At 31.2% G+C, this 23757-nt stretch overlaps 1 protein-coding gene across 4 annotated transcripts; it reads right to left on the bottom strand.

Annotated features, from left to right (window-relative positions):
• Positions 1–8143: 8143 nt before the first annotated feature.
• asrij (OCIA domain-containing protein asrij) lies at positions 8144–23699 on the bottom strand. Of its 4 annotated transcripts, XM_014424066.2 has the most exons (8): positions 23570–23698; positions 23355–23478; positions 23075–23246; positions 13107–13222; positions 12854–13037; positions 12288–12436; positions 9274–9388; positions 8144–8379 (listed from the first exon to the last, which is right to left on the bottom strand). In XM_014424066.2, the coding sequence occupies exons 1-8, from the start codon at positions 23576–23578 to the stop codon at positions 8268–8270; spliced, it is 981 nt and encodes a 326-aa protein (XP_014279552.1). In that variant the 5' UTR covers positions 23579–23698; the 3' UTR covers positions 8144–8267. The 4 variants fall into 4 exon arrangements, with proteins under 4 accessions (XP_014279552.1, XP_014279556.1, XP_014279553.1 ...); XM_014424067.2 differs by lacking the exon at positions 8144–8379 and having other exon boundaries at positions 9270–9388; positions 23570–23699; XM_014424069.2 differs by lacking the exon at positions 8144–8379 and having other exon boundaries at positions 9274–9404; positions 23570–23699.
• Positions 23700–23757: the final 58 nt, after the last annotated feature.

The raw sequence follows: 23757 nt of genomic DNA, 5'->3' as shown, positions 1-23757 counted from the left end.
ACCATGTTAAAACGATATAACATTTTAACATGGTTGAGAGTCTGTTACTAGGTCAGTTAAACGGAAAATGACGTCACGCAACAGACCAGCTGAGCTTATCATTGTGTTTGTTGTGTTAGGTTACTTGCTCGTAGTTTGTTGTTGTTTTTTTTGTTTGTTTTTTTTATGTTGTAACAAAAACAGTATTGTTTTAAAATTTTTTGATAACCAATAATGCAATGGATGACAATAATAATAATGTAATGACAGTTGTCAATTAGCTCATCTTGATTCTTTCCTCACAAGTTAGAAGATCAACAAGGTACTCAGGAGTCAAACTGTCTGACAAATTCCACTTTTCACTTAATTTAGGCATGTCGTAATAAATTACTTTAATCAAAATTTAGAAGTAAACAATAACATGAAGTTTTGAAAGGAAAGTTGTAAAATAAGTTGATCTTAAAATCCGCTAGGAGCTCTTATGAGTTTACCATTTAAATAGGGCTGCTCGCAATCCTCATACTTACAACATTTAACATGGTAAAACATTTTACATTTACCACATCCTGAATACTCTTATTATATACATATTTTTTCTGAAACCTAAAATTGAGGTAGTTTTAAGAAGTTGAAAAATTGAATTCTTCTTCCTTCTAAATAGGAATATAAAATGAATTACAATACAATGATATTCCTCATTGCTCTTCAATTATGGACATTTTAGATTTTTAATCAGAATAGTTTGGTTTTAAGTATGTTTGCATAAATGTAGAGAGTTATAGCGAGTTAAATTTAATTCAAACATGGTTACATAAACTTTCCATGCATCATTACTACTAATTATACAATAAAGTTGATATTTACAGGTTTAAGGTGTGTTATAAATATTTTGAGTTTTTACTGCAAGAATTTCCACATTTTGGGTTTTCTACTACACGTTTTTTTGTTGTTTTTTTTACTGCAAAAAATCCGTTCTCTAATTATGTCTATGCTTAGAAGCAGAAAGGAAGCTTAAGTAAAGCAGAAGTTAATCCATTTTGTGAGAAAGCAGCGACTTCATGATATTCCCGATATCATCCAGAACATCTATAACATCCATCTATACCCACCCAATTAAATTGATTTCTCTGTTTTGGTTCCATCAATACAAACTTCCAATGGTTTCACAGATCCTTTCCAAAGAATAGTTTCCTTTTGTAGTCTGTGATGCTATAAAACTACTGCCTTCAGTTTAGTATGTATAGATAGAAATAATTATAAAAACACACATGAGAGAAATATTTAAAATTACCCTTTCAATGAATGTTTCTTCCAAAATTAAACCAGTACCTTTTTATCCAAAATTTGTATTTGAGCAAAATTAAGGATATTATTTTTACCGACGAACTTTGCAGGACATTCGCCAACTCGAACAATTAAAAATAAAATTACTCCAAAATAGATTTTGTTGGTAAAATTTAAACGTGAATGGAGAACACGTTATAATTAAGATTTATCTACAATGGGGTTTTTGACATCTTAATCGATAGTAGAACCTGGAAAGATCGATATGTGAGCGTTGTACAGTGGTGACCAGGGGGTGCCCTAACCCGGCTGTCCTAAGCAAAAATGATGCTAATGGGTATGGCCATGCTCATTAAAGATACCTTTACGTTGATGTTAATAAGGATTTCGTACATTAATGTATTTATCTGTAAAACCGTTTATTTAATCGCAAATGTGAAGGGAATAGAAGTTGCAATAAATAATATTTTCAATAATCTAATATATCAATAATGAAAATTTACTAAGCCGTTCTTGAGAAATTCGTTCTTCTTTCTCTGTTCTATTCAGAATCACTTCAATGTGAATATTTAAGATTCCAAAACATATTTACTGTTCTAAAAAGTGAGAAGTGAATATAAAATTGAATTAACTTGGTCTAGTTTTCAATTGTTTTCTAGGAACAGTTAATAATAAATCAATTTATTTTGAGAAAAACATTAAAATATACAAATTTTGATACAAAAAATGAAAGTAGTACTTAAAAAAAAAAAAAAAGAAGTAAAAACAGTCAATATTATATTAAAGAATATTTAATGTTTATAACAAAAAAAAATTACTGAGAATTAATAGTAATTCAAAAAATTATTCAAAATTAATCTAATATTATTTACAAACTATAATATTTCCATTGTCAATAAAAAAGTCTTAATTTAAAGATAATATATTTATTAATTAAAAGAACAGACAAACTTGGTACTATTCCGCATAATCTAAAATTTCATCAAAATCGGATTAACGGTTCTATCGATCATTTCTAAAAACAAATTTGATTACATAAACGATGCCAAAATTTGTTCCTGGATGTGTAAAACATAAAATTCGAGTAAAAATTTCCATTCCTAGTTTCCTATACGAAAACAAAGCTTCATTGTCTTAGTGAGGATGAAGTATAGGAAATATTGATACATTGTTCAGTCTACATAATACAAGATAAAAAATCATAACTACAAAGCTTAAAGAAGTAACTAATTTCATTCCTGAATCCTGATCAACTTTCCTCAAAATATAATACTTACAGCAACATAGCTCAAAGAAAAACTCAACTCGTACACAAGAAATGAAATCACCGTGTCGTCACCCAGTTTCTATCATAATTAGCATAAAGTAGTCGTCATATGGAGGAATGAGTCAACTGACAATGAAGTTTCGTCATTTTTGCTTCCAGCCATTTAATGATCTTACTTCACAATTGATTTTTTTTTCCTGTAAGGTTACAATCAATTTTTTAACAATTCCAAAACTTCTAAACCTAGTTTTATAAATTTTGATTTATAAAACTAGGTTTAATAGTTTCTAATCAGAGCATTATTGTTTTTCTTTCAATCCGTTCTATTTTTGGAAATAAATAACATAAGAATTAAAAATATTAATTTTTAAAAGCCTTCATAATTAAAAAGAAATCAATGTAAAATAAGACTACAAAATAACTCCACTCCTAGGGAATAGAATGCTACTGCATATCTCATAAAACATATTGTTAGAGTGTTCCTGAAGCTGTCCATATATAATGAAACTTGGGGGCCATCCACACCCGAACGAATATAGATACTTTTGAAATTAATATACATTAGTTTTACTCGCATGGATGCAGTTTTCTGCATGTGGAAACAGTTGCAAGGGACGGAATACATGGTAAATTTTCGACCGAGAAAAATATTTCCGTTTCAAATCAACGGTCTAAAGCATTTTTTTAATACATTTCAATAAAAATAAATACCGTAAAAAAGTTTTCAGTTTACATGAACACGATCGATAAAGCTCTATACTTCCCAAGGTATTTTAAGATAATGAATCGTAATAGTTGAATTTACTTTAGGATAACGCATTCTAATTGAAGATATTGAACTACTTTTATGGTGCTAGTTATGGGCTGAGAATATCCAATACAAATTTGAACGTTCTGCCGTTAGAATAGAAACAGTAAATCGAAGTTCAAATGAAACTCTAACCTAAAAAACCTTCACAAAACAAATTGTTTCTAGCTGAAACTGCAGTCAATACTTTGTTTTGACTAAGCGAGAATCGATTCGTCTAGGGGCGAGAGCTAAATCACAGTCTCCTCGATGGTAAAGTCTAGTCGAGAACAACACTATTTCCGGAAGCCAGCAGTTGCGTTTCTGCAATAATGGAAGCATGTGCTAATATAAACAACTTAGAACACAATGCTCGGCTACACTCAAAAGATGTTTTTTAAAAAACACTATAACAACCCAAAAACTGATTTTAAAACAGTCCTTCAACTGCCGACAAGTTACGTATGTCTATGTCAAATAAGGGCAGTCATAGTAAATTCATTGACAAAGTATAATATAAATGAATTCCAACGTCAAATGTTATACTTCAGAGTATGAGTGATACTGATAGCGATTCAATGATATTCTCCTTCATAAACCTGGGAATGGGAACATGAACTAACTAACAATGATGAGAAATACTTTAATCGGCATTTTGAGAGAGTTGCAAATTATGAATTTTCGCATTTCTTGAGCATTGTGTGATTCCAATTTTGACTCGAGGTTTTTGAATTTACGACTTAACACTCTCGTCCACCACGCCCTCATTTTTTATATTGAACAATCCGGTCCAAGAATACCCGTCCACCTAAAAATTGTCTATTTTTATTTCCTCTGATATAATAATACATTAGAGCGCAATAAAAGTGTGCAGCTGTCGTGACTACTTTACACAAGTTGAACCCAAACGTTTTACTTTCACTTATGTATATATAACCCGATACATGATTATGAAAATATTATTATGTATATTATTACTTCTGATGCTCTCCAGTTTCCTGGATAAATACTGAAATTCCAGAGTTGATAAATAGAATAGAAACAGCCAGAAGACGCTTTAGGTATGTTATACTTGGAAATGATTATTCCATTTCCCAGTCCCTTAGAAACCTTACCTAGTTCTGTCACCATGCTTTAGGCAAAGGACTTCCTCTCCCAAGTCCCAGATCCAAAACTAAGAGGAAAATCTCTATTACTGGCTCCACATCCTCCTCTTACTATCTAGTCTCCGTTCTCGGTGATAACTCTTCCGAATGAGTCTCAGGTCCACCCACTTTCCCTTCCTATTCATCTAACTCCATTTAACCCAGTTCACCTCAATTTCCTTCACATAACTCCTGATGACTTAATTGCCTCTGTGCTCATATTCCGAACGAACATCGCTGGACAAGACCAAATCCAAATAAAAATGATTAAACTAAGCCTACCTATCATTCTTCCTGCACTTATCCACATCTACAACGTGTAGATTCCCCTCAAAACTCCATTTCTTCCACAGCCCAGAAAAAGTACTTGTTTGACCGTGGAATAAGGTTCCATGTCCTTCCACAGCTTCCGACATTTTTCCTCCCTTAATCCTTAAAACATAATTTTATTCAAATAAAACAATGTACAACATTAAATATAATTGTTTAGCTGAGGCTTCACCTTTTACTGGAGCAGGCCTCCATTCTAAGGAATTACTGAGGTTATACAATAACACTACTTTAGTTTGGTTCAGTTCTGAGATGTGAGGTGTTGGGGCAAAACCTGTTTTATTTTCTTTCACTAAAAATAAAAAACTTAACTAAATATGTTTCTCTGTCACTGGCTGTTTTCATTCAGTACTGTGTAAGTCCTGCCAGCGCACTAGAGGAGGCGCTGTCCGTGTTAGAAGGAGAGGATTGGTCAAATTGGAGAGAGTCAAAGAACTTAACATCCCTCCGACCAAAGAACTCTGGTACTGTGGAGAGGTCGAGGAGTTGATGTAGTTCTGGAGGCTTCTTCTTCTTCCACGATGTGGTTCTGACCATCTTCCGCGGCATGCTGTCCTGGAATGCCTGAAGGTGGCGCTGCAAGCCGTCGGAGAAGTACGTGAAGAGTGGCGCCCCATATATAAGTGCCGGCCTCAGAAATGCTCTTTTAGTTGTATCTTAAAATGCCATGTGGCAGTACAATATTCTATGTATGATATGTGTATATATAATTAGGTTTTAGTCAATTGTATATATTTGTATTTGTTTATATATAAAGATACTTAGGAGGTAGGAAAAACAACTTATAGTTCTGCAGTTTAAGCCGCAGAGATCGCTGGTGTAGTGAGGTGGTTCGGTCTGTAAGGCGGCCTTCTTACTGTTCTGGTTTTCTGGTAGAGGTGGGTGGAAAACTTTAGTTGGTGGTCCAGCTTCACACCTAAATGAACTATGGAGTTTAAAGGGGAGATGATGGTGTTGTCCAGTTTGAGTGACTACGGGAGAGTCGATCGCTTATGTTGTCTTGGCTGAGTTCATGGTGATGTTTAAATTATCCAGCCGTTGAACAATCTTCTTGCAGACTGCTCCGGCCCGCTCTAAAGCACGTTTGGGGTTCATATGCTGCTGTATATGGCGATGTCGTCGGCATAGGTGGCGACTGTAGCTGGTTTGTAGTTTTCGCTAACCACATCAGCGGTATAGATAGAAAACAGCATCGGCGATAGGACTGCTCCCTGAGGCATTCCGCAGGTGTCATGGAGCGGGAATGCTCACCTCCAACCCACTCAGAGATGGTCCTGTTGTGGAGGATAATGCAATGACACCATAGAGTTCCGAGTTTACACCCATATCCATCTTATAAAACCTCTCAAAGCTAGAAAAGATTAGTTCATTCCCAGCTCACCATACTCCTTGAACAAAATGCAGACCCTAATCCTTTGCAAATCAGGTGCCTGTTCTGGTTATTCCACACAGTCCACTTTGCTCAAAATTTCCTGTTTGGATCAACAGAAAGTCACAATTCTTGTCCTCTTTGATTTTTCAAAAGCCTTTGACTCCATTGATCACACAATCCTCCTTTCAAAACTATATAATATTTCCTAAAGACTCCTTAATAAGAGGAGGGGAAAGATAAGAAGGCAATGCATGCTTATAATTATATATAACTTATTTCTGTGTTATCCAGAAAATTCCACTTAATATGGAATTGTTTAATTTATCAATCTGATTTTTAAAAGGCTATTTTTGAGTCATGAATACTAGAACAAGTTTTTGTTTTTTATATTTAGAAAGAGAATTTCCAAATGTAATACAACTCTTAACCAATTTGTATTGATAAGTATAAAGGATTAAAGTCTATTTCAGGAGATAAAAAATAAATTTAAAAAAAAATTCTGTATAAAAACTAATCCGCTCAATACAGTTTTAACCAGGATATTATCATAATCTACAACAATTAGTGTGACTAAATAAGTTTTTATGCAGAATTTTTTTAACTTTATTTTGTATCTCTTGAAAAACAAGAATATGGACTTAAATCCTTTATACTTATCAGCACAGTAATGTACCCATCATGATTTTCGCAAGGAAATTCACAATTCACAACACTCAAAACCTTTTAACTTATTTAAGGATTTTATTTTTTGAAAATTGGAATTCCTATCATCCTTTTTCTGCACATTTCTATTTGGTAACCAAGCACTGATATTTCAAAATTGATTATTTGTTTAAATATAATTGAGGCCCTGAGAGAACCAAAAAGGACAAACCCACATACTATTTTTTCGGAATGAGCCCTTTTTTAAATAGTCAAAGAAAATACTTTTACACATGCTATAAATGAAACTGGAGGATGGAATCTGATAAAAGCAATACGGGATGGTCATTAATTCCAAAACCTACCAAACTACATTTCTTCTGAAGTTAAATTTTGAGTGAATCTTGGTGTTTGATGCATATAACAGGCAGAATGAAAAGTTCATAGGCTGACACATTCATGGCGTTACTAGTATTAAATCCGAATGATTTTTAGTTAGCCTTAACCTTCAAAAGATACTATATAGTGTATAAATATCGGACTATTAGTTTGTGAGATATAGTATTTGGAGTGAAGGAATTTTGTGTGTTAATAAAGCATTGCTTTTTAGAAGAAAAAAAAAATACTGTTGAAGCCAAGGCTTGGCTTGATAAACATTATTCGGACTCTGCACCAGGAAAATTAACCATTGAGAAGTGGTTTGCTATGTTGAAACGAAGTGAAATGAGCATTGAGGGCGATGCATGCAGTGGATGCTCCCACAAAGAGGCTATTACCGACAAAAATATCAAAATAAAGTCCACAAAATTATTTTGGATGACCGTAAAGTGAAGTTGATCGAGGCAGCTGAGACTTAAAAGAAATAAAAGGAACATGTTGGACATATCGTGATTGAATATTTGGGTATGTGAAAGCTCTGTGCAAAGTGGATGCCACACAAGCTCACAACTGATCAAAAACAATAAAGAAAACGATGGCAAAATTTCATGAATTGGGCTTTAAAAAAAGAAGTTGTGTTCTATGTTAGCCTATGAACTTTTCCGCCCAACTGTTATTATCTGTTAATAGTTTCAACAGCTCAATATCAAAACTGGTTTGACCAAGAAGTTTTCAAGGCAAATTTTTGTTCTTAAAATTCTCTCAATATCTCACAGCATAGCTTATAAATAAAATGAAAAAAAAAGTTTTCATTATCCCAGGATATGAAAGGTTAATACTGATATAGCATAAAACCAATCAATGTGATTCAATTGGTATGTCAAAGATCAAAATAATAATTGTACATAAGGTCTTCTTACCTCTAACTCAATAATAAAAGGTGGAAAAGGGAAAACATCTACAAAATTAAATAGCAACTCTATTATCCATTTTCAACAACAAAGACCAAATAACAATACTACATGATACATTAAAGCACATTTTTTTTTTACACATTTATTAAAATTTTAATTTTCTAAAAGCCTACTTTTCCCATGTGTCTCCATAAATGTTAAGAGGTTTTGGTGGTGTATCAATCGGAGACATATCCGATGGACTAAGGGCCTTCGGAACTTCTTCTGGTGTAACCACACCTCTGTGAAAAAAAAATTATAAATTTCTTTTATTTTTTAAATAATAAATTCTATAAAGCAGTGTATATAAAAAAAAAAAAAAATGCAATATTTGAGACATGGCAGGATCCAATTATCTGATTACCAACAATTTTGAATTAGTTATTTTACGATAAGATAATATAGATTATGATATATAGATATCATTGCCTTTTATTTATTTATACTTGCATTTATTTACTTATTTATCTTTCCAAAATTATTGGTGTTTTTTTTTACATCTTTAGTATTGTAATGTTTCAGAGTTTTGGCTTATCCTCAAGAAATTGTACAATAATATGCATTTTAAATCTAGTCATATAAGTTTTTTTTTAAACACAGGTAATCAATCATTTTCTTAATCCTAATTAATTATTGTCACTATCATATCTAATACCTTATTTTGTCATGCTTCCAAATCTCTGTGATATTTAAAAAATAGTAGCTGACTCATGTGAAAGTTTCAACTGTCTCGCAAGGAATGATATGATACAAGTGAATAGATTGTTTTATTACAAAATTTGTATAAAACTTTCTAATCATTAATTTTGTATAAAATTGTTTTTTCGTATAGACAAGTTTTGGAGATATAAACAACAGTGTAAGTTTTCTTGTTTTTTTTTTTGCATTACAAGATGAAAAAACCCTGAATCTGATTCAGTATCCCAATAAACATAAAAATTGTTTGTAAAAAACTAATATGATTTTTTTTTTTTAACTTTTTGTTTTTATTGATTTCTTACCTTCCTTATTTTAACTCTCAAACAGGAGCTTGGCCAACTCAAACCACTTGTAAACTTATCCCATTAATAAAAATCATTACCAAAACTATTCACTTATATACCAGAGAAAAAAAAGTAAAAAAAGGTTTGTTTTACCTATAGGGCTTTGTCCTCTTTAGCTCAAATTCTTCCCGGTTCCTCCTTCTTAGTTCATCATAACTAATGCTTCTCGTTCTGTCGGGAGAGGGAATACCATCATCCATTTGAACATCTATTTCAAAAATGATCTAACATCATATAAATGAGTTTTAATATTCTTCTATCAAGAAATAAAAATTTAATTCATTTATAAAATAAGATAGTATCTCATAGAATACTGTTAGAATACACAATAGACCAAATCATGTCAATCTGCAGCCCGATGATTTGAAACAAACTTCACACTTAAAGTCATAAATAACTTCATGAACAAATAATAATATAGTGATAGGCGATATAAATCCTGAATAAAAGGGGGACAATTCAAAAAATATTTTTTTTAGAACGAAGACATAAGTTGTACATAGAAGCTCTGGAACCCTTCCTAAACAGATGTTGCTGGTAGAGTGTGTTGACAGCTATTGTGTCTATTGGTTTAGCCTGATTTTTGATAAACAGCTGTTCTCTGGGATAATATGGATGAAAATTTCAGACATTAAACATTATGAGTTGTGTCTCTTTCATTCTGGAAATATGATATGCTACGATAATTATAGATGAACGAGGGAGAAGGGCGCATTCTAGCCCTAAGGTATCGAGCCACAATCACTATTTATAAAAGAGGTGAGAAGTGTATACTTTAAGTAAGCGAATGGATGAGTATTGCTGAAAACCCAAGAAATGGAAGAAGATATCCAAGAGGATAGATACAATTGAGGAATGGAGCCAATAGTGGATGATTGATTACCCCTAAAGGGAGAACTCTTGAGGAAAATTTGTCCCCACATTCTCAGTTAAATGTGAAATACGTCCTCTGGACTATTTTCACCATTCCTCGTGAGACATGGGGGTTTTTGAGCCAAGTTGTACAGCCTTGACCAGAATATAGATTCCAAAGCACTATTTGTGGTATTCAGAAAACTCCTGAGCAATTGATAATAACCTGCACAACATTCGAGGGGTTACTTGCTCTACTCACTGTTTGCAAAAACTGTATTTTTAAGTACCCCGACAACAACGTGTTAAGTGACAAAAACTTTAAAATGGTTCACCTTTAACCTGTTATCTTTTATTTAGATGTAATTCTAATGCAGTAAATAGGAAGATTGTTGGTTGACCGTGGGTAACATATAAAAGGAAAATAGTCTGAGCGTGGTCAGAATACAATACTATAAGTACATACTATTTGAGTTATTATAATCGAACCTGGACTATATTGCTTTTCATATATTCATATTTTATGTTTAATTTCTTTTTGTTGATATAATCTTTTGTTCTTTTAACATAGTATCAGCTTATTAATCATCAATTTTCTTAACAACATTTTATTTATTTTTGATCTAACTAATTAATAATTAATAGTTAATTATAATTTTTTATCAATGAATTTGGTGGAATACGATTAATAATTTAATTTTAATCACTTCAGAGAAGCATTTTGACATGTTTCTTGTGCAAAAGGTAGTTTCCAAGACAATGAGCACAAAATGAAAATCTAATTCAAACCTTAAAACCTAACATATCAGAACTACCTAAAGTTAGGAGTTTTGAAAGTGCTTCATTCTTCTTTTTACTGTTCTTATGTTTAAAACAATCCTCAGGCCACTGCTGATGTACGGCTGTGAAGTCTGGGGAGTGGCATCCTTCACGAAAAAGAAAAAACTAAAATCTTTTCAAAATAAAGTTCTAAGAATCGCAGTTAATGCTGCTTGGTTCATAAGAAGTAGCCAATAGCATCGCGAATTACAAGTGGAGTCAATAGAGGATTATATCAAAAAACGGTTCATGAAGTTTCACTTCCAGTTGCCGACAGTTAAAGGAGCAGTGACCTACAACCAGGGAAACCCAACCTCAACCTGAAGACTGAAGCCCAGACTGCTCCAGGACATTCTTTTATAAATTTTTAATAAATATAAAATTAATTCATAGTCACACTACCTCTATTTACATATTATTATTATTCATTTTATTAATTCATTATTTTTTTTTCTCTCTTCCCTTTTTCAAATTAACTTGTTTCTTTTTACTATTAGAAGACAATTGTTTGTTTTATTTAAGTGCACCAATATCACTATTTTTTGTTATTAATTTTACTTTCCTCTTTTATAAAGAAGCATTATTCTTATCTATTTATTTTATAATTATTTTGTTTCTTTTAATAAAAACATTGTATATAGTTATGGGTGTCATTTGTATGACTATACCCCCTCATAATCAACTGTTAAAAAAATATATATAATATAAGTTATATCAACCATGTAAGGCCCACCAGGCCGATTTGGTATAGAAATACTTTATTTATCAATGCTGCCTAAATACATCAGGTTGCTATCTCACACAGCATACTTATCAATTCGTAATCGGGCATATATAAATTACACATACATGGTATAATCAGATATAAAGAGATATAATAATAAGATATAATAAACAATTTTTTTTCCCCTACAGTTTCTTTTATAATCAATTTCGGTCTAAAAAAAAAAAATAAAAATTCTTCTTTTGAGCTCGTAATATGTAGGTTATATGATATCATACCTTCCACCTTCCTAAAGATATAGATCCTTAACTATATAACTATTTTATAAAAATCCTATTCTGTTAAGTACAAGGAGCTTAATTCACATTAACTAGATTTCGACTTTTCTTTTCTTTTCATTTTTACAATCTAGTTCAGGTATCTGGAAGACTATAGTAACTTAACTAATAATAAAAGGTTTAATGCTGCTCTCTTTGAAGAACATAGTAAGCAATGACTTGTACTATCAGTACACATACTTAGGTGAAATATATTAATCCAAGAATAAAGACAAGAAATCAAGGACATGTGACTAACACTCCTTATACTAGTAAAATTAAAAAAAACATAAAACTATTGAATATAAACACAACAGCTACAATCAATAAAAAGATAAATAACTAAAATCATCCAGAATATGGTAGTACTAATTAATTTAACTTAGAGATAATACCGTCTAAATTGGGTCTAAAATCATCGAATCCAGAGAGAGGCCTATCAGTATCTAAATCCATAAGACCTTTATTTGATATATCTGAATATTTCTCTGATTCAGGGATATCAGTTAAAACTCTTTCAAGATCTTGATCTTCCAGGGTTATTCTAAAAAAAACTAATCAGATTAATTGTGATTAATAGAGAATAATTAAGAACATTAAATAATAAATTAGAAATATAAAATATAAGTAATATAGAAATGAAAGTCAACAATCATTTCCAAGAGACCAGGCTTTCAGTTATATGCCAAATAGTAACAATACACACCGAGAGGCACAAAAACATGACAAACTGATGGGTTTTGGCCTCCCTTGACTGATATGCAGAAAATTTATAAATAATGTTTAAGGTTACATCATACAGTCCAGATTCAAGCCTTATCGATGAAAAGGATTTTCAAGGTCTATGAAAAGGAATACTAGTGTAGAGGAAATAACTTAAGATTGGTAGAAAAATAGAATATAGTTTAGAGTGGCCACTTTTTTTCATCTCAGTGTCTTAAGGTAAAGAATAAATACTAACGAATTCGGGGATGAACTGCCAAAACGCCTGTTCCTAAGTAAGGCTCCCATTTTGCTGTCAGGCAAGGCCATTAGTTTTTCAGCGCATTTTCCTTGATATGATATTTTCCCCATTAAATACCCAAGAACAACAGCACCAACTACTTTTGGCACAGCACCAAATCTGGGATGAGGCTTCAAATAACCTGTTATAAAGAATTGAAATTAAAAGAAATCATGAAATAATTACAGATAAATAAGACAATTAAACCAACCTGAATTCACACCAAAGTAAGTTCCAACACCAAAGATTGTACTAAGAGGCAAACATCTTTGATAAAAAGATTCTCTATTACATTCTTGGAGTACTCTCAATTCATCACTGTTAAACCTGTAAGGCTAAAATTCAGAAAACACAAGCCTAGTAGTTAAAATCACATTAAAGAATGAAAACCATATCCATAAGAAAAGTGTTTTTGGAGCTCATAAATTCAGAGTAAGTCTTACTGTAGGAGGAGGAGGAGCAGCCATTTCAAAAAATCTATTCAAAAGCAAAAATTTGTAATTTTATCAGTATCTTCAGCAATATTTCAGAACAATACCACTTGATTGTATATTGTTATAACACCGCTCCACTGCTTTCAAGTTAGAATCTGCTTAGATAAACTACACGCCAAAGAGGCAAGATTTGCATTTCTCGAAAGATCTCAAAACCTACGCTGATATATTTCATTTAGCTGGCAGACGAAAATGAACTGTGGTAGACGACGATGAAATAGATCAAAACCTAAGTTAATTAAATTAAGTTAAAAATTAAACCGAATTGAATGACTTATTTTTGGTGGCATATTCATTTAAACATTCAACCAAGTTAATTACTGAATATATATGACTAAAGGAAACCTACTTCTTATAACCTTCCATTAATCAAAATATGATATCCTAACAGCATTATTATAACATTAAATCAAGAAAAGAGAATAAACAGTAGAAAATGAATAATTTTAATACCATCCAGCTATTTTTAATTAGTCAAAGGACTTGTTATTCAATTCACTAATAAAATGTTGAAACCATCTTGACCTTCTTCTGATGATGTCTTAATCATCTTGCTGGAATCAGAAGGATATTATGATTCCCAAAATCTATTCAGGACATTTTAAGATAAAAAGCTATAAACATTCTAAAAAAAATATAGTTTTAATCATATTTCTCAAATTTCTTACATCTTCTAACATTAGGTACTCTGAAACCGGCACCCACGTCCTTCTAGAATTATTTCCCATGCGGGAGTCCTACTTCATTATTAAGAATAATTATTCATCTTGGATACTACCACATCTTCCATCTTTTGCAAATTACCAACCCAATTTATATAGCTCACTTTAATCCTTAATCAGAGATGATAGGTAATTTTGGTTCAGCCACTCTGATTTGGGTCACTAAATCCCTTCTTTTCTACCTTCAATTCATTTAAAGAGGAATGCTGTATACAATTTTCAAATTATTTCGTTGAGTGGAAAAATATTAAGTGTTTCTAAAACCTAAATGGGCAAATATTATATACCCTCTCCTATAGTGAGTAATGGTTTGGTCTTAAAATTAGTCCTTCTCAATCAGAACGTTATTAAATTCCGTTAGGTTAAAGTTACAAGGATATTAATGATTAAACTTCATACATGAACTTACAACAAATCAAATGCATAATCACTTAAAAATCAAATTCAAACTGCGATGCTATCATGAAATCTCATAACAATTACGGAGCAATCATTACTGGAAAATAATCAACAAATAAAATAATAAACCGGAGAGAAAATGGATAAATCGACAAAACAATCATTGTTCTGTATGATCATACAATAAAGGTAAAAATCGATGAATGTATTGTTATAAGCAAATATGCTATGATTTTCGCGTTAATTATGTCATTTTAAAATTTTAATTACAGGTTATGTAAATGAGGAAATGATAGTCAAATTGTGTAATTATTCCATAGATTTAAGATTGATTTTATCGCTTTTTATAAATATATATTTTTTTGTTCCAAATAAACCCTAATTTCATATAATTATAAATGAGGCATTCAATAAGAATAGATTAATCAGTATGTCGTTACTTTGCTCAAATAATGGTACATCCAGCAAAAATAAAGTTCTACATTTTGTAGTTGAAGTTTCCCATATATTTTATCGTAGACTTTGTAACAATCCTACAAGCTTTGGGGCAATCTGCAGAAGATCCTGAAGAGAGAAAATTCCAGCTTATGATTTTGGAATTCGTTCAATAAAAAATAAATCAAAACTGTTTTTCGTCAGATATACCACCATTTAAGCAAAGTACCGATACATATAAATACAAACTTTTTTGTTTCTTTACACCTATCATTTCTGACAAACGAAAGAGGGGAGTATTATCTCATAGGAAAACAACCTTTTCTAACCAGTATGAAAGGGTCGAGTTTTCATTCAGTGGGCCACGAAACAAAAATAAACCCAACAAGGTCGGAATCAAACCGGCGCCATTGCAGTTAATGCTATGCTGTGAAGGCCACAATAAAATACAAATAAACATGTCTATTCGTAAATTTAATTTTTCAACCAAAACTATTATACACAGACTACAAGTATTTGTATATAATAGTAAGCTTGAGCCTCCCACCGTGCTCTATAGTGGTTGCATAATAGCTGCAATAGGTGGTAGATAGGGTGGTTATTAGAGATGCGACATCGATAAAAAAAAACATCGATGTCTTAAAACATCGATGTTCAATACTAAAACATCGATGTTTTTGTTAACCATTTCTGTATCATAAAGACTGTTCTAAACACTACGTATGCTCCGGCCAGTCAGAAGTCCTTATTCAATCAACCAATAGGACATGGACTCCAAAAAACATCAATGTTTTAAATTATAGTTGCTTACAATACATTACCCAAAAAACATGGATGTTTTTGAACAACTATTTCAGAAACATAACTCTGTTCCAACGATCACGCATTCTAAGGCTTGTCAGAAGCAGGTTTTGGAACTAAGAATCCAACATCGAGAACAAAAACATTGATGTTTTTAATATATCGTTGCTTACAATACATTACCCAAAATACATCGATGTTTATGAATAACTATTTCAGAAACATAAGGTCTGGTCCAACGATCCCGCATTCTACGGCCTGTAAGAAGTGCTTTTTGAAACAAAGAATCCGACAACGACTAAAAAAACATCGATGTTTTAATAAAATATCGTTGCTTACAATACATTACTCAAAATACATCGATGTTTTTGAATAACTATTACAGAAACATAAGGTCTGGTCCAACGATCCCGCATTCTACGGCCTGTAAGAAGTGCTTTTTGAAACAAAGAATCCGACAACGACTAAAAAAACATCGATGTTTTAAAATATCGTTGCTTAAAATACATCGACGTTTTAAAATATCGTTGCTTAAAATACATTACCTAAAATACATCGATGTTTTTAAAATATCGTTGCTTACAATACCTTACTCAAAATACATCGATGTTTTTGAACAACTATTTCAGAAACATAAGGTCTGGTCCAACGATCCCGCGTCCTACGGCCTGTAAGAAGTGCTTTTTGAAATAAAAAATCCGACATCGACTACAAAAAACATCGATGTTTTTTGTAGTCGATGTCGATTTCTGAAATAGTTATTCAAAAACATCGATGCATTTTGGGTAATGTATTGTAAGCAACGATATTTTAAAACATCGGTGTTTTTTAGTCGTTGTTGGATTTTTTGTTTCAAAAAGATCTTAAAGGCCGTAGGACGCGGGATCGTTGGAACAGACCTAATGTTTCTGAAATAGTTGTTCAAAAACATCGATGTATTTTGAGTAAGGTATTGTAAGCAACGATATTTTAAAAACATCGATGTATTTTAAGCAACGATATTTTAAAACATCGATGTTGTTTTAGTGATGTCACATTCTTTGAAAAACTCTTCTTACAGGCCATAGAATGTGGGATCGTTGGAACAGACCTTATGTTTCTGAAATAGTTGTTCAAAAACATCGATGTATTCTGGGTAATGTATCGTAAGCAACATTATTTTGATATTGAACATTGATATTTCAAAACATCGATGTTTTTTTTATCAATGGTCCATTTTTTTTTTTTGCAAAAACCACTTCCGACTGGCCGGACTATACGTCGTCGTTGAAACAGACCTTGAATTACTGAAATGGTTGTTCAAAAAACCTCGATGTTTTTTGGCAAAGATTTGTATGCAATGATATTTTAATATTGAGCAAAGATATTTTAAAACATCGTTGGTTTTCTAGTCGTAATTTATATCTATCATGTCGATAGCTTGAAGGATGGAGGTACTTTTTTATTCGACCATATTTTTGATAGGAATCTATTTATATACTGAAAATTTTTGGTTTTCATTTAGTTACTTTTGAAAAAAAAAATGAAAAATTGAGACAAAACATCGTTGTTTAGAAAACATCGGCTTAAGAACATCGATGTTTTGGGTAAAACATCGACATCGTTGTCGCATCCCTAGTGGTTATACAAATGGTGATATCACTGGTCTGGAAAAATATTGACGCAGCTGTAAACTTTTTGAAATTAAGTTTATTGTGCTGGCAACCTCGAAAAATGCATTTACCAGATGTTTTAAAATAGATATAATTGTACTTAAAAATTCGTCAAGGGAGAAATTTTGTTAGTACAATTGTGTCGATTTACAAAGGTCTTGTAAATATTTTTTTGAGCCAACCAAGATTATAAGTCAATTTCAATAAACTTAACAATTGTATCATTATTCAAGACAGCGATATAGTGGCTATAACTTGTAAATTGATGACCTAAGGCGTTTTCATATTTCGACTAATTGGCACAACACTAACTTTATTGGGTTAACCTTGAAAATATTTATTAGTAAATGTAATCCTTAAATTAGATTAGGTTAGGTTTTATATTTAAAATACTGCTAAATAAAGTTTGCTGCATCACTTTAATAATAAGAAATATTAACCCAAGACTCAGGAATTGCTGAGAACCAACGATCAACAACACGACTTTTACTTTTAAAAAAAAATAAAAAATCAATGCATCATTCTAAATATGGTAGGTGGACTGGAAACAAGTTACTAATAAATATAACCAGGGGTGATAGAAGTCTTAAATATAAATCTAGACAAATAAATTGTAGGGTACTTTAAATAGATTGTAAAATAAATCATTAAAATTAGTAATAAATATGGCAAAGAGGTAGAACAAATAGGTGAAGTAGATATAAGGTGAGGTATAATATGTAAGAGATATTAAAAAAAAATTTTAAAATAAAAAATAATCACCTGTGAGATTGGAACACTGAGAGTGACTGAGAAGAAAGGGGAAAGTCAGGTAAACAAAAAAATGGTCCCTACTTACTATGCTAATCCTTAGGAAGGGAAAGAATTTTTATAACATCGGGTAGTAAAATACGTTCGTAGTGTTTTTCACTGGTGATTTCAATAAAAACTTCAGATTCTTGTAAATAGTTTTAATCAATTATATACGACCCATTTTGATCTATTAAATGTTGCCGTCTTTCAGGTAATTTTTTAATTCCGTCCTTCCAGAACTTCTCAGATGTTTGCGCAATGAACTCCTTTATGTGCGTTTTGCCGCCCTCAAGCGAATTAAAGTGTTTCGCATTAAGAAAGTTTTGAAGGGCCCGGAATAAATGAAAATCTGTTGGGGCAAGGTCTGGTGAATAGGGTGGGTGGGAGATCACAACTCAGTCAAACTCTAATAATTTCTGCCGGGTCTGTAAAGACAGGTGAGGATGGGCGCTATCGCGATGGAAAACTAGCCGATAAACTAAACGATTAGCCAATGCTGAACACTTTTGCTCAACTTGACGCTTGCATGAGATATGTCAAGCGTTTCTGCGATATCCCGTGTCGTAGAGGGTTGTCTGTGACCAATACTTTAATTTGGTCATCATCAACAGTTGAAGGACGACAAACGCTTTAAACTCCAAGTCAAAATTTCCGGTTTTGAACCGAGCAAACCACTTACCGACGGTGCTTTCTCCTAAGGCATCATAACCATACACGAAATTTTGTTAACCGTCTGTGCTAGGTATTTTCCTTTACAGAAATAAAAAATCATTAAATGACGAAAATGAATTTTTTCTCTTCCATTTTGTGCAAGCAAAACACCACTTAAAGATAAGGAATCTCCATTGAAACAGAGGGATAAAAGCACCTTGACTAAATCTTTTTTAGAATATGTAAACATTATTGACCAAGTAAACATGATTTTATAAACACAAATAGGATTAAATTGAAATAACAAAAACCACTGTGAACTTGTTTTACAACCCTTGATTTGATCAATATAGATGGATGACCTATCTACTTCACCTATATGTTCTACCTTTTACACCTACCTCTTTACCATGTCGTTAATTAATTTGAATGATTAGTCACAGTTATAATTTATTTGTCTAGATCTATATTTAGAATTTCTATCACATCTGGTTATATTTATTAGTATTTATTAATTATTTGTTTCCAGTCTACCTACATGTATTATACTTCCTTATATTGTTATTATTAATTCTTTTTTATATACTTTATAAACATAACAATTGTTTTGAAATGTTTTTATTTTAATGTTTTGTTAATTCTAAAATGTTTGTATCTTGTTTTTTCATTTAGCCCTGCAAAGTGGGGCGAAACTTTGATTTACAATAAAGTTTTCTTTTACTATTTTGATACCTTTATTGACCGCCACCAGGACTATCTTCCTACAAAATAAATATTAATTTACATATATTACCGATTCTAAGAAAAAACAACTTTATGTTAAACTTATTAAAGAAAACCTTTACTAATGCAAAACTATTAAGCTGAAGCCATTTTCTGCGATCAGTTTGTATTTTGGTTTCTATTAATTATTTTTGTTCTTCCTCATTGATTCCAGAGGTTAACAAGTTAGTCAGACAAACTTGGCCACATATTCATCATTTACATGAAACAGCTATGTCAGCACTGGGATGGGTAGTGTGTTAAGTTTAAGAGGCCCTAGAGCCTACAGGAGTCAACTCATGCAGACAATGCACAGGAGTTATGACCATATCCTGTACACTTAAATCGGGAATTGCGTTTTAGTTCCCCATAATGTCCAGTAGCCACCCAGAGGTTTGGTTAATAGGCAGTTTGCTAAGGGAAATACATGCCTGCTGACCCTGGAAAGTGAGCTAGACCAAGTGGTCACTGTCGAGTTAGAAGTTAAAAGAAATTAAAGTTGCAGGGAAAAAATTGCCGAACCAGCCCGTATGGGACTGATTATGATGCTGTACATAGTGAGCTCCTGTGTCATGAAAGCCATGGTTCGTTGCTACGATGTTGCTACATGAGGTTATGTTACTACCTCCAGGCTACCTGTGCTCCTGCAAGCAATAATATCTGCACAAAGACATCATGTGGGTAAAGATCTTCATGGCCTAAAGTGCCAACAGAAAAAAAAAAGTCAGTGAGTGGTATGATTTTTTTTTTACATATCAAGATATATATTTTTTTTCTCAATCAATCATGATACAAGAAATGCCCACTGCTTATTCAATTACTATGGAAAACACGCTGCATATAGTCATCTAACGTGTTAAACATTATTTCTTCACAATAATTTTGGAAAAACAGAGATTGAGTCATCAACACAATAGAGTTTGGTAACAGTAGAACTTTCTACTTTCATATCCAACTAATTAATATAGCATTCTAAATTTTAAAAACAAAACATCTCCCAACAGGGACAAAGAAAATTTTCATAAGTATAAAATTCCTACAAATGAAAAATACTGGTCTCTTGCATCACCTTAACATCAAACAATATGCACATAATTATTTCCATATATGTTTTAAGTCTTTAACCAAAATTAAATAATTTTCATAAAAGAAAAATTTTAAATACTAGTGAATCTTGAGGCATAAATAAAATTGGTTAACATTTTGCTTATTACCATCTCATTTAGTTTGTCTAAGGTTTAAGTTAGGAGCTAATAATGATGAAGTCAGTCTTCTCACTTTATTGTAATCATTAGAGCACATTTTTTCATTTGGTAAGGCAAGATTTAATGAAATTAAAATAATTAATAAAGAAACTTAAAACTCTTAAAAAAATAAATATAAGAAATTATATTGGAGAAAATAAACAGTCTTTTAAATTCTTTTAATAAGAACAGCCAAACACCTGAAGATAGTCCATAAATCTGGGTCAAAATGTTGGCAGATCTAATAAAAAGAATTTAAAAGACTGAGTTCTGATTATTTTCTAGTTGACATAATCCTTCAATAATATTCAATTCTATTTAATAGGTACCAATTAAAGTAATACTTTAATTACTATTTTGCATTTATAATCAAAACTTATAAATAGAAAAATGGTTTCATTAATTCAACTTTAATAAACATATTTTTTGTTTCTATTCTTCTTTAAAAGCCTATTTTGCTGTTCTACTTAAGTATTATTTAATGTATCAAGGTCAACAAACTTGTTAAGGAAAATAGTTGGCTGTTAAGTGTTTATTATCACTTTATTTCTACTAACTAATTTACTAAACTAATGATAATGTTAAAATTTATACAAGGAGAAGATGGCTGTGGTGCGGTCAAAATAAAACACAAATAAGTTGATGTAACTTATTTAATCATGCCAACGTTTCGGCTAGAGTTTCGAGCCTTCATCAGGGCTAAGAACAGAACAAGATAACAACCAATGAGTATAGAAAATAAAAAAGGAAAAATAAACAGAATGACCTAAAGTGAATAATTTTACAGAATGGAATTAATAAAATGAAGTGATGAGAGAAGTGGAAAATAAAATGTATACATAGGTAATTGAATAAGTGGGTAAAATAACATAATTAAGGAAATAGAATAAAAATGAAGTTATATAATGCAAAGAAGTATGAATATATTAGTTATTAATAATTTAAAAATTAAAATATGGAATGAAAAGTAAAATTGAGAGAAAGAAACATATATGTAACCATAATAATTGATAAAGCGGTGCAAAATATAAGTAAAGTTTAACAAAAGAAATGGATAGAAAAAAAATAATATTTTGAAAACAACAATAATAATATATGGTGGACATAACAAATATTTGTTATGTATACATTTTATTTTCCACTTCTCTCATCACTTCATTTTATTAATTCCATTCTGTAAAATTATTCACTTTATGTCATTCTGTTTATATTTTCTATATTTATTAGTTGTTATTTTGTCCTGTTCTTGAGCCCTGACGAAAGCTAGAAACTGTCTTCTTCTCGTATAAGTCATCCACAGACAACTATCTCACATAATTAAGTTAAAATTTATAGATAAAATCTTCAATGTATACATCTAGAACACCATAAAGAAAAAACGTGGGTTGGTGCGTGAAAGACACATCTTTTAAATTACTTTATTAGTTTATAGTTAATATGATATCAGTTTCAGATATATAACAATGAAAGAAAAAAAAATGATTATTGTCATAATAAATACAGAAACACAAAAACTTTTCTTTGTTATAGAGTTTTTGATAACTCTCCATTACCTTCATAGACTTTATATGTTAGATATTAATTTTTCCAAAAATATTTAGCAATCATTCTAATATTATATTATACATCTACATTACTACTCTTATATCCAGAAATTTGTTAATAATCTGGGAAAACATTTATCTTTTATTCTCCTTTAGTTAACCATCAAACCCTTTTGCAGTTTTTATTTATCCATGTTTTAGTTCTACTAACAACAAGAAATAGTTAATTACTTTAACCCATTTATACCCAGTGGTGCAAAGTCGCACTATATTAATTGTTTACTAATGACTATCTGTTCCTTCCCTTAAGATATATACTATGGTACAATTTCACACCACGGGGTATTAATGGGATAAATAAACAATATTAAAAATAACTTAGAGTAAACTATTTTGAAAATTGGACACATAAGTCCTGTCAGACTATTTCAATAAAGATAAAGGTAATATTAAAGACTAATTTTAATTTAACATTTATCTAATGTGTATATCCAAAAGTGTAAAATCGATAATTTCTAATTAGTCTATTTTATCAAAAAGATTGCCTTAAATACATAATTTCACTTTTGTACGATTTTTGTAGTTTTTTTTTTCTTGTCCTTTTTTTGGTAAGCTGTTCACATACACACATACCCACAAAACAAAAATGTAAATACATAAATACAATAAAACCGGATACTTACGGAACTCCAAACTCTTCTTTTCTAATCATTTCACCTATTTTACTGTCAGGGATAGCCATCAACTTTTGGCGACAAACATGTTCATAGGACATTTGACCAATAAAATAAGCAATAGTGCAAGCTAAAATAACTTTTGGAGTAGCCCCCCATCTAGGATTAGGGCTTAATTTTCCTAAAATGCCATAGATAATAAAATATCATGTATATATGCATAATAAATATTCAGGAAATTTGTCTTATAGATAATAAGATGTCAATATAATATAAATAGTTATTGTACCTTTGGATACAGCCACGTAGGTACCAACACCACCTAAAATCATTAATGGGAGGGATCTTCCAATAAAAGCTTCTGCAGCACACTCACTCAATGCTTTTGTTTCTGCTTCTGAGAGACTACCCTTCTGAAATATTGAACAAAAATTTTCAAAAAAAAAATAAAAAAATTAAATTGAAGTATTTGATATCACCTTTATTGTAAAGATATGAACTTACAGGAGGCATGGTGAGCGTAATAGAATATTTTTTTATAACCTAAATGTGTATTTTAAAATCTTAGGAACTCATGATTATCAATTTAAGAACAGCTGATAAAACAAGTTTAAACCAAATGAAACTTCACACAACCACCTAACTTTAACAAATTATACTAATATAACCAATATGAAAAATAGGAGATAAAA

This window comes from Halyomorpha halys, unplaced genomic scaffold, assembly GCF_000696795.3.
Source record: "Halyomorpha halys isolate HHAL.00 unplaced genomic scaffold, Hhal_1.1 Scaffold452.1, whole genome shotgun sequence".
Classification (NCBI taxonomy): Eukaryota; Metazoa; Arthropoda; class Insecta; order Hemiptera; family Pentatomidae; genus Halyomorpha; species Halyomorpha halys.
The sequence above is the reverse complement of the archived record's forward strand: the minus strand, read 5'-3'. Positions and strand labels throughout refer to the sequence as shown.

Bases quoted from the DNA above. Each gene is read 5' to 3' on its own strand.
- asrij (XM_014424066.2), bottom strand. The intron at 12,437-12,853 runs GTTAGTATTTAT...AGTTTTTTTTAG, and splicing joins GGCAGTTCATCCCCGAATTC to AATAACCCTGGAAGATCAAG. The intron at 8,380-9,273 runs GTAAAACAAACC...TTTTTTTCACAG, and splicing joins AAGAGGACAAAGCCCTATAG to AGGTGTGGTTACACCAGAAG.